Below are 12,717 nucleotides of genomic sequence, written 5' to 3' on the forward strand. Positions count from 1 at the left end.
CATATATGCAGCTTATACTTTTGGAACTGTGTATTGACTCAACCATAATTTGTGTGGACACATGACTAACCATGTTGTCTGTTTTGATATTCAAAATTGGAAAATTAGTAAATTAGAAAAATTAGTAAAGAACATGCATTATGATTTTTTTTTCTCATAAGCTAAATATAATTAAAGGAGAAACCAAAATAATCTTCATAGTGGCTAATAAAATCTGCATGAATTACTTTGGAAACATGTTTAAGTAAACTAGCTAGGGGTTTGTTTCAGCTGAAAGTTAACATTCCTACAATTTGGTTTTACCTTTATGGTCTCTATGGAGCTCTGTTCTTTTAATTGAATGCGTTTATGTTCTGCAAATATTGGAACTTCATATCCATTTTCAGCACTGTGGGGATCTCACCTGGCTGTTGCAGTAGGCGTTAAGTTGTTCCTCCTAAAAAAGGATATTGTTCTGCAGGTGTCTGATTCTCTATGGAGGATGTCTATTGATATCTCCCTATGAAACTCTAGACTTAATCGGATTGCTCTATTGTGTTATTTTTATACTTATAACAGTGGTACATAGATAACTGTGCTATTATTAGTATAGTTCACATATATGCTGTCTTATCCTATGCCATAATTAAATCCTAGAACAGTAAATAACTCTTTGCTTAGTAAGATGTATGAGTATTACTTGCTTTGTTTTTATTGCATTTTAAAATTTCTTTCTTGGCAGAAAATTGTGTACCAGATAAAAGAGTATGTGACTAATTAACTTTCTGGAAAAAAAATATTTTCATGTTTTTGCATATATCTTTCAGGAACCTCCATTGGGCACTGTGATTTTGAGTTTGATCTTTGTGAATGGAAGCAAGATGAAAACGATGATTTTGACTGGCACCTCAGAACTAGCGGTACTACTAAACTGGGCACTGGACCAGCTGCTGATCATACCTTGCAAGACCTGTCTGGCCACTACATTTTTATAAAGAGTTCTTTTCTTCAGCTGCCAGGACAGAAAGCTAGGATTTCTAGCCCTGTGTTAAGCAGGATGAATAAAAACTGCAAGGTATGTGGGGACTGAACACTAGCAGGAGTGCAAAATTTGAATTCTAGGTTCCACCAAGATAGTATTCATAAGATAAAGAAAATTACTAAGATTCTTCTGATTAAAAAAAAGCATGTTGTGAAAAAAAATCGGGACCTGACCTTATTTCTAACTTGGAATAATAGGAAAACAAGAATCTTTTTTGCTAGTTTTGGGAGAGGTATGATTTCTGTAGCTAAGTATTCTGCAGGAAACTCAAATGAAATTAACAATGAAAGAAACGTATGTGATTTATAATAGGCATTATGCAACACCAGTCCTGAGTATCCTACAGCTATGTAAAGGATTGTGCTTTAATTAAGAAAATATGTATAAACACAATAACTGTATGCTTAAAAAAAGAAAAAAGCTACAAAAGAAATATTGCATGAAAGATGAAGAAAAATTTTTATTTTCCAAAGCATTACAACATCTTCTTGTAATTTCAACCTGATCATTTCTTTGCAAACCTTTATTTAAAAATTTTGCTATTTTTGATATAACATCAAATTCTTTGCTAAAATAATATCCTTCAGTTTCAGAAGACAGCTTGCAAAACTCATCCGTCAGAAGGTGCCATATGTTGAAAATTAAGGGAATTTTTCAGAAAGCAGAACTAGGTGGTGCTTTGAATTGGTGTTTGTTCTCTGTGTATGCATCTATTGCTTTCAATTTTTTCTGGTCTTGTCATGATTTTATGTCTTTAAGTGTCAAAGAGAAAGTAAGATGTATCTGAATTTCTAACATCAGTGTTGAGTGCAAAATGAAAGTTTAAACATAATAAGTGGCAACAATTTTAATTTTAAAACATAATTTTAAAATAGCAATTTAAAATAGAGATGACAAAATATCTATACATAATTAATTGGAGAAAACTACTGTGCATAAATGAAGCTGCTCTGGGTGAAAATAGAAGAGTTATAGACTTTATGAAATTACCTCCCTAAAATGAAAGGAAGAAAGAAAAATACCCAACATTAGGTAAGGGAAAAGGGAGATACTAACAAAAAGTGACTTAACCATTTGATTTAAGATTAATGAATTAATCTGTCTTACTGCTTTCTAGAATTATTTTTGTTGAAAGTAAGAGTAAACAAGAGTGGTCTATACATTGTGCCACACAATCTAGGGTAAAGAATTTTGAAACTACTGCGATTAAAAGAAACATTCAAGCTATTGTTTTGCTCTTTGCACATGGAGATCTGTTTAACTTGGCAACAGAATTGTTTATAAGTGTTTATTGGCTATATGTCTTTATTTACTCTCTATAGTTCAGGGACTATTTGATAGTCTGAACATAAATTAACTACTTTGCTCTCCAGCATCTAGAGCATCTTCGCTCTTGTTGCCACCCTCGGAACTCTTATTCTATTTGATACTGAGAGATAGTATCACAAAATCAAATATTTAGATAGATTCGTGATAGACAGAATGGGATGGAGAGGGGCCGGTTTATTTGAATTTTAAAGTATAACATTTCCTCCATTTTTTTCCTGTTATCTTGTCAGTCTTAATTCGATTCAATTTAGAAAATTTATTTCCAAATAGATTAGAAAGAATAGTTACTAAAAAAATAAAAATAAAAAGAAATATGATAAATTCTTCAAGATAGTCCTGAAGAAATTAAATAGCCAAGAACAGCATCTACAGAACTTTGGAGAACTACGACTATGAAGGGAACCTGTGTTATAATACAAAGCAAATTCAGTTTATGAAACTTAGGCTTATAAAGTATACAAAAATTATAGATTAAACCTAACTCGACAGTCAGTTAAGTTATACATGGGGGGGTTCCCATTCCAGAAGGATTTGCATACATGCTTAAAATTTGGCGAAAAACTTATACTTTATGACTGCATATAATACCTAGGAATTATGTGAAATTTGAAGTCAGGAAATCAAAATCTAATGATCTCAGACCAGAATAAGTTTACTTCTAAAACTGTGCAGAGCATTTTATAATTTCACGATATATGTATATGTTGAATAGACAAACCACATTTAAGGTTTTAAGAGATTTTAAGAGAAATGGGGTAACTGTGGAAAAGGAAATGAGTAAACAAATAGGAATATTTCCATGTAAGAAAGCTGACTAATAAAAATGATAATAATATATTATTTCATTGTTCATATCACCGAATTGAAGGGGTTGGAAGGGACCTCTAGTGATCATCCATATGTTCCAAAAGTGATCATTATAAGACTTTTGTACGAATAGTAATACAAAGCTCTTGGTAGCATTACTAATTAGTAATAGAGAAAAAAATTAAAATGATTTTTTAAACATTATATTTTATACAAAAGACTGCAGGTGTCTATGAAATCTTGTAGCTCTAGGTAAGGCAAAAGAACCTGACTTAATGTTTACAGAGGTAACATAATATTTGCTATTATTTTTATACAAGAAATAGGACAGATATTCCTTTCTTTAGGGCTTGTGCTATGCTTTAGACTAGGAGAAATTTAGGATAGGGAGAAATTTGAGCTGTAGACAAGTTCTTGTATAATATAACATGAATTGCCTTCATTCAGTGCCTTGTATAATTTTTGCAAATCTATATTTATCAGAAACAATATTGAATTAGACTAAGTATTAATCTGATGAAATACAAGCATTCCTTTGCTCTTGAATTCAAAATAACAGAGAACAGTTAACGGTGCTTTTTCAGTGTTTTTCTTTTTTATCTTCTATATTAGTTTATCTTACCTTAGTACTTTATCATTTATTTTCCCAATGACCTCTTATTTTTTCTTATCTATTATTTTGTGTTCCCACCACTCATTTTGCTCCCACAGTAGTTTTCATAATATCATCTTCTAATTATTCACTATAGTATTTCAGAAAGACTTTTAACACCAGAAAACTGCTCAGAAAAAAAAGAAGTTACTTCCCATTTAAAAACTGGCACTGCTCCAGCCCCTTTATGGTTCTCTTTCTTCTTTTATTCATCGAGTATTTTCTTTCCTTTACATTCATATGCAAAAGTTCTTTGAAAGCAGTGCAGTGTCAACTGTCATGGTATTGTAATGCTGGCTTTCAAGTTTGTTTCATGGAATAGTTCAAAAAGTCATTTTTGTCTGCATTTTAATTACATTGTGTTTGAAAGTGTAAAGCAAAGAGCTAGTAACACAGCTCCATTTAAAAGTTAGTATAAATACATTAGCAGAATGTCTCTGAATTCAACTACTGTGTACTGGAGTCTACTACTCTTACTTACAGGTATCTTTCTATTACCATATGTATGGAGCTCACGTGGGATCACTGATTGTCTACCAGGTGACTATGTCAAAACATAAAAAGATCCTCCTTATTCTTACTGGAAACCAGGGAAATTTCTGGCAGAGCAAGGCACTGAACCTGGTTGGAGATGGAAATGAAGATTTCCAAGTCATATTTGAAGGGATAGTTGGAAGAGATCTCAAAGATGGCATAGCACTTGATGACATCACATTATCTCGGGAGTGTTTACCATCCCAGGAGTTTCTACCAGTAGAATCCACAACACTGCCTCCAACAGGTATGTTCTTGCTAAAGGTCCTGAAAGAATACGTAGCAGTGGTGTTTTCATTTCTTTTTTTTTCCTTCTCCTTCAAAGTAGAAAGAAAATGCATATCTTAATAATGTCATGTTGAAATCAGTGAGTTTTTAAGCAGTGTTATGAAATGTTGATAAAATTATTTTTATGATGTAACTTTTGAAACAGTAAGTCAATACTTGTGAATCTACAAGTCCTATGTCCTGCCATGTATGCTTAGACAATATACTGTTCAATTCAGTGGGATTTATTTATCAGTATCTACTTGTAAAACGTTCTTAATGTAAAATAACTAAGAGTAGGACAGAGCCCAATATGAATGTATTGTGTTAAGGTCAACAAGCACATGGGGATTACTCCAGTGTTTTTTTGGCCAATGAGAAACCCTACTGAGATCCACTATTTAGGCACCATACTCTTCTTGTTCCCTTGTGATATGGTATCAACAATGATTCCATTATAAACATCATCCTCACTTATTGCACAATGGAAATAAGACTCAGAAAAAATGCTACCAAAATTATAGTGTTCTGATGGGGATGGATTACACTGTCTCCATGGTAAGAGGTGCTTCTAAAAGTACTGATCCTGTTCATTCACAATATTTACTTTGGATATGAAAAGTGACTGAGAAGCTCTTTCTATCAGAACAAAAAATATCTCCCTCTTTCCACATCTATCACCAGAGCTGCTGAAATTTAAACTCCGAAATTGGAATTTGGGAGATAAATTTTGTTCCTGGGCCTACTATTTGCACGGCTGTGGCAAGTCATTTTCTCTCTCTTCTCTTTTTCCAATGAATAAAATAAAGTTATTATTTCCTGAGGTCAATGAATACTGGGAGAATGGATTGTTAATTGATGCGAGTTGTTTTAATTTGTTACTACCACTAATGAGCAGCCTTCCCCTTTAGGATATCATTCAGCACTGCTCAGGCACTGTGATATAACACTGATGAGACTATATCAAACCTAAAAAACACCCTACCCTGTGCATTCTCTGTAAGATAAGCTGAAAATACATGGGTAATGGTTTCCAAATATACTCTGAACAATTTCAGTGCATGCTATTGGTTCCCTACTTCTGTCAAAAACAGTCATGGATATTTATTGCAAATGAGATTTGTATTTTAAAGTTCAGCTTTATATGAACATTACCCAAGAGGAACACTAGCTGAGATTTCTTATTCCTTTTTTTTTTTAATGTTTTCAGACTATCTGCTTTAATGGTAGATGCAACTCCCTGTGGCAACATTGGAAACTCTAAAAGCTTTAGTTTTGATAGTAAAGTATGTTCCCAAACCCTTTTTATGATGTATATAATAAAAAGGCTACTAAAATCTCAAGGAAAAAAAAATAGACATCAGAGATGATTTTTTGGAGTAACTCATCTAAAATATATTTTGTGAACTTTGTAGAATCACCAGTTTAAGATAATGGTTTAAATTCATCCTTATATTATCCCATCTTTTCTGTATCAGCAATTTTCACTTGTCCTGAACAGATAAAAACTACATTAGTCACTGAGGTTTCTAACTTACAGCCACTATTTGACAGCGCTGTCTGCTTGGATCATTGCTTGAAATGATCTTCAGTTCTGTAGAGAACAAGCTTCTTGTATTCAACAAATTAATAAAATATTAACTACATTATCTTTAAGAACTTAGGAATAGACATAGTGGGTCATAATTCAGATTAATTTTGCTCGTATCCTGTCTTCAACACTATCAGTGAGATGCTGAGTAAGATCCAAAAGAGGCACATGATGCATCCTCCTAATGTTTCTATTTTCTGTTTGTAAGACTGTGTTTTGCAAATGTACATCTTTTGTGGTCACTTAGTAGTAGTGGTAGTGACTGAGGATTATCACCTCAGTGAAATTGAATGATGGTATTCTCTGTCATTTAACAAGAATTTGGCTGCCAGTCATACAGAATTAATTCATTTTCTTAAGAAGGAATGTTTAGTTCCATTTTAGTCATGCAAGGTACATGACACATCTACCTGGGGCTGGCAGCCTTAAGATTATGGAAAATTGTGACTTGTGTCACAAAGGGTGCTCAGGGCCGAGCTAGCACTGGACACTATCTCTATGGAATTTCAGTCCCACAGGGTACTTTTATCATTCTTCTTAGACATTCCTGGCATGTACAATTCTGGGTAACATCCTATCACTAGCAAAGTTTCTTATTTCATTGGCCACACACTATTCTATTCATTTATGTGTAGAATGCATGATCAATGTTGTGGGTTTTTGTTGTTTTATTGGTGTTTTGTTTTTTCTTTCTCTTTTAGGAAGGATTAGAATCATTCTAATACAACAGTCTAATTGACAGGTGAAAAAAAAATTCGATTTCAACAACATAAAATAATGAAAAAGAAGAGAATGATCATTGGTATATTTTAATTTGAAATATTACTCTTAACTGCATATCCTCTAAGGACCATAAGATAATGTTTCAATCAATCTTTTGTGGATATAATTAGATTTGTAAAAATTTACAGACACATAAATTGAAATAACCTTGGCAGTTATTCTAATATATAATTATAATATGAATCACATTTAATGTTTCTTAGCAAAATGTTGTCTCCTTCTGAGAAAAAAAAAGTTTCCAACCAACAAATTGAATAACAAATCATTTTCATATCCCTTTAAAGCAACCAGTATCATCTGAGAACAGGATGTGAAACAAATAAAATAATAGATCTAAAGTACTTCAAAACAAGTTTTGGAAAGGAAAAATAACAACAACAACAACAAAAACACAAGCCTGTGAAGAGTACTGAGAATTTCTTATATGCCTAGATAGAAGATAGATATGTAATTGTATGTTGCATGCAGTTTTGATCATTTTCTTATCAAAAGCGATTTTTTTTAATTCATAATAATACAAGTGTGATATTTGGATTTCAAGTCAGGATTCGTTTGCATTCTTTCATCTCAGTGACATTTGTAAAATTTTTCTTATTCAAAAAAGGACGTAAATACTGCTTCAATTCTACTCTGTAGAAACCTGAGGCATTTTGAGTTACTTGCCTCTGGCTGCATCATGATCGTGGATTAAAATGTGAAGAATACACCACATTTGCCCCTTGACAAAGTTATAATCATAACAGATTTTCATGGCATAGAAAAAAAATCTGTAACCTATTTCTGTTGTTGGGGACTCAAGATAGCCAACCTTAAAGTAGTAACTAGATTTTTATGTTGCACGTGTGTAAGTATCTCAATGAAAATTAAAAACAAGATTAAAACTCTCAATTATAACCCTGAGAAGTTCAGTGTCAATAGAATGTGGCATTATTAGAATGTAGCACTCAGGAGAAGAATTTGAGGGTGTCAGTTGATTACAAACTCAGCATGGGCTGGTAATGTGCGCTTGCAGCCCAGAAGGCCAACCATAACCTTGGTTGATTCTGCATAAAGAAAAGCACGTCCAGCAGGTCAAGTGAGGTAATTCTGCCCCTGTACTCTATTCTTGTGAGACTCCATCTGGACTATTGCATCCAGTTCTGGGACCCTCAACACAAGGGCATCAAGCTCTTGGAACAAGTCCAGAAGAAGGGTATGAAGATGACCAGAGGACTGGAGAGGACTGGACAGGCTGAAAGTTCATGCTTTTCAGCCTGGAGGAGCCTTGGTTGGACCAGATGATCTTGTAGGTCCTTTCCAACCTTATGAACCTATGGAGAAGTTGCAGGAGGGACCCTATAGCAGCCAGTACTTGAAAGGGGCCTACATGAAAGCTGAGGATGAACTTTTTATAAGGGCATGTAGCAACAGGATGAGGGGAAATGATTTTTGAATGGGAAGAGATGGATTTAAACTAGATATTAGGTAGATGTTCTTTACTGTGGGGTTGGTGAGACACTAGAACAGGTTGCCCAGCTTGGCTGTGGATGTCCCCTGCCTAGAGACATTCAAGGCTGGGTGGGGCTTTGAGCAACTTGGTCTAGTGTGAGGTGTCCCTGCCTATAGCAGGGGGATTGGAACTGGATGACCTTAAATGTCCCTTCCAAACCAAACCATTCTATGATGGAATATAATAAGGTATTTATAAAGCAGAACCCTGTTAAAGAACCCCATTCTTATTTTCACTTTTTAGAATACTAAATAAGAAACCTGTTGCCCCATCTAAATTTTTCCAGGACTGGCATTATTAGCTGAGAACTTTCCCTGCCTTACCTTCAGGCAGAGGCAAGGAACTGTGATTCCTTGCCTCTGCCTGAGTGGTCCCAAATCATTTAAGCTCTAAACCTTTGAATTCCAAGAACATGCTAATCAATTACTCCTGCAAGAGTGTAATCATTATTTTTCTCTCACATGTACAGATAGGAAAAAACATAATACTGCAATATAGACTTTAAGTGACTATTAGGCATTCTAGCACCAGCAAAGGTGAAGGAAAAAAGATGTGAAATTTCACAGGATTGAATTCTGGTTTACCTTTGATGAAGTGCAGCTTTTGTCTTGCATTTCAGTTTTCTAGACATCCCAAAACAAATTTTCTGTGTGTGTTTTAGTCTGCAGCTGTGTTTTTGTTTCTTTTCTCTCCTTCTGTAATTGTAGCAACAGACTGCATTTGAAGAGGCTTTTCAGCGCCTATTTATCAAGAGTTATACTTTGTGTTACTTCTCTAGTTACAGTGTTTGCGTTTTCTATATTGTATATGCTAGTAAGGAAAAACAAAACATTAATCTGCACTTGGTATTTAAAAATTTTGGTATTAAAAACTTGATATTTTAAAAATATTATTTAAAGCTCAACTTTTATTTTGTGTTTTATATAGAGGAAGAGATGAGGAGTTTCACTGCATGGCTTCATTTTCATTCTAGGATTTATTTTGTTCTGAAATTTCTCAACAGAATGTATCTCCGAAGTGGAAGAGACATTTCTTTTTTCCATTTTGTTTCCCACTTTTCCCTTTTTACCCCTTTTCAGTTTATTTATTTATTTATTTTTAATAATTTTTTTTTTCATTATATAATCTTATTCCAAATGTCCCCTTTTAATACTTATGCTTATTTCATCTCCTTCTACAGATCATCACTTTGGAAACTCAGTCTCATTTGTTTTCCCTGCTCTGACCAGGTCAAAGGCAGTTTTGCATATAGAAATGCAGTAACAGTGTCCCACACCTGTATGCTGTGTTTATTCAGGACTGTGACATTAAAGAGACACTAATTTAGATTCATTATATTAAACTGAATTTATTCTGGTAGATAGTAGCATGGGAAAGTAACACAGCTAGTATTGCTGTGCAAATTACCTGAGGACATAGAAAGTAAATTCAGGGAATGGAGGCTCCAGGTAACTTTTTTTCACTTGCATTAATCCACTATTACTCAAATAATAGCTGCAGAAGTATAATATCCACACATCAGGATTCACAGCAGAAGTTGAGGATAATGGCTCATATAAAATCAGATTCAGTGGAAAATTTAAAAACTCAGAATACTGGATTGTAGATAATTGTGATTAAGAGATTAGAGGTAATTCATAGCTGGCATAGGAAAAGTCTTTCAAACTTTTTTTTATTTTTTAGTCTGTGTACTTTGAAGATCTTTTTATTTCCTTTAAGGACTTTACTGCAATTAAGATAATGGTACAATTTAATATTCAATATGTTTTTCAACACTGATATTTTTTGCAGCTACTTAGTATTGCATATATTTGCTGCATAAAGTTTTGCACATTACACTGTTACTTCGTTGTCTTCCAATAGCTATCTTTTTAGTTGAGCACAATGCGGTATTTATCAATCCTTTATTTATGATGTCTTTTAAGGAGATGCTCCTGATTATGTGGGGTTGTAAGAAAAGTTTGTGATCTTCCAGTAAGTCAATAGTTAAGTCTACTGTATAAATTCTACTGTTTTTCGTTCCAAACCTTTCCACTGATTGTGTGTATAGTTGTTGAACAGTATAGTTTGCAAGCACATATTTGTTGAGTATCATACAGTGCAATTACTATCATACAGAGCAGTTTATGTAACCAGACAGAGAATGAACAGGCATCTTTTAAAGATATGGTATCACAATTTCTTTTGTTACAATGATAAAAGCTGACTTGAGAAATGCATTTCTACAAAAAGAAATGTGATGGGCTTGTGGATTACATGGTAAGATAAAGTGTTCATCAAGGAAAAAAAGAGGTGTACCCATTTCAGTGAATGAGATCCAGAATGTAAATGTAATATTTTTCATAAGAATAATCCTATCTATACTATCTTAAGCAAAACTTTTCTCTGTTCTCACAGTGAGGCAATGATCCCTTCTGTACCATACTGTTGCTGTTCTGTAGCAGCTGGGGCCAGAGATGGATTCATACATATCATACAGTCGTTCCCTTTGGAATCAATTTCACTGAAAGATTCTTATGTGATTATGTGTAGGGTATTTTAGCAGTCATTCTCTCAAAATGACTTCCAGGTAGATAATATTCTTTGGTCAAAAAGTTATGTCAGCCATGAAGCTTAAGATCCTTAGTCTGCCATAACTGAGGGTGATCATAATTCCTTCCTTTCTGAAGAAATACCCAGGACTGAAATCATGTGTTTTTAGAGAAAATTGGCCTCTTCTTGAAGATAAAGAATTTTGAGAGTAAAAACTGCTAATTTAAGAGGTTGGTTATCCAAGTCAGTATCTGAGGCCGCATCTTGAATACTTTGTTCAGTTTCAGGCCCATTGAGGCCCTGGAGCCTGTTCAGAGAAGGATAATTAAACTGGTGAAGGGTCTGGAGAAAAAGACTTATATGGAGTGGCTGAAGGAACTGTTACTGTTTAGTATTGAGAAGAGGAGGCTCGAGGGAGACCTTACCACTATCTACAACTGCCTGAAATGAGGTTGTAGTGAGGTGAAGGTCAGCCTCTTCTGCCAGGTTAGGTGTGATAAGATGGTAGGGAATGGCTTCAAGCTACTCCAGGGAAGATTTAGTTTGAATATTAGGAAAAATTTCTTCTCAGGAAGAGCAGTTAGGTATTGGAGCAGACTGCCAAGGGAAGTGGTAGAGTCATTGTCCCTGCAGGTGTTTAAAGAAAGGGTAGATGTAGTACTCAGGAGCATAGTTTAGTGGACAATACTGGTGGTAGGTGGATGGTTGAACTAGATGATCTTGCAGCACCCTTCCAACTTTAATGATTCTATGATTCTGTGTTTCAGTGTTCTAACTGTTTATGGTAAATATAAAGCATGATCTACTGATTTGTCAACTTGGGAAAACATATTTTTGATGCAAAAAGTCTTAAATTTGGATGCTCAACTTCAAAGTAGTTAGGTTTAGTTCATCACAAATCAGAATGCCATGGGAGAAGCCTTTCTCATTACTTTGTGGCAGCCACCACTATAGAATTTTTCTTCCATATTTTGAAGTTCACTACTGTTGTGCAGCTAGGTTTCAAAAGAAGATTGATATAAAAAAAAGTATTCAGTTTCTGTTCAATTTCTAGGTGAAAGTTTGATTCAGATAAATAGGAGTTTTATGAGTAGTATTGATCTTCAGACAGCTGAATGGCAGCGCTTGCAAAGGAATTGGTGCATCTGAACTGATCATGAAAGTTTTAGGATAAATTTTAAGAGGATCTTTTAACTGAAGACCAAAAAGTAGTCTTCTGGTAGCAGCAATGGAAAAGGTTACTGATTTTATAGAAAAGAGGAATCGCTTGAGGTTGTTACCTTTCATAATAGTGGACTAGATTTTTTTTTTATTTGAGTGATTGGTTTTACAACCAAGGTTTCTGTGAAGTGGGATAAAAATTTCATCAGATCTCTTAGCAGCAAACTAACTTTTCTTCTGTACAAAGAATGCTGCTAAAAATAAATATGTACTGAATTGAAGTACAGTTAAGAAAGCTGTAATTGCTTTGGGAAATAAAGGTTGTGCTGGATTGGACAAAGTGTAAATGAGGATGACCAATAAAAACTGCTTTTGTATTAATATTTTTAACAATAACGTACTCCTTCTCCCAGAAGTAATACAAGTAACAGAAATACTTTATCGCATTAGAAACAATAAAAGGGACAAACTATGGCATTGCAGACTCCCAAATCAGACCACTTATGCTGAATGTATATTTACATTTTCCATCTTCTTTGCTTTTGTTATCT

At 34.1% G+C, this 12,717-nt stretch overlaps 1 protein-coding gene across 1 annotated transcript in view; it reads left to right on the forward strand.

The window, feature by feature from the left end:
• The window catches only part of MALRD1 (MAM and LDL receptor class A domain containing 1), a 210,036-nt gene that overhangs the window by 80,603 nt on the left and 116,716 nt on the right, over nucleotides 1-12,717 (forward strand). Inside the window, exons 24-25 of the mRNA XM_065731331.1 lie at nucleotides 807-1,054; nucleotides 4,293-4,590. Of these exons, the coding sequence (XP_065587403.1) occupies nucleotides 807-1,054; nucleotides 4,293-4,590 (546 nt within the window). The remainder of the gene's footprint in view (nucleotides 1-806; nucleotides 1,055-4,292; nucleotides 4,591-12,717) is intronic.

Source organism: Cyrtonyx montezumae, unplaced genomic scaffold, assembly GCF_038088225.1.
Source record: "Cyrtonyx montezumae isolate F1298 unplaced genomic scaffold, pur_monq_1.0 scaffold_14, whole genome shotgun sequence".
Lineage (NCBI taxonomy): Eukaryota > Metazoa > Chordata > Aves > Galliformes > Odontophoridae > Cyrtonyx > Cyrtonyx montezumae.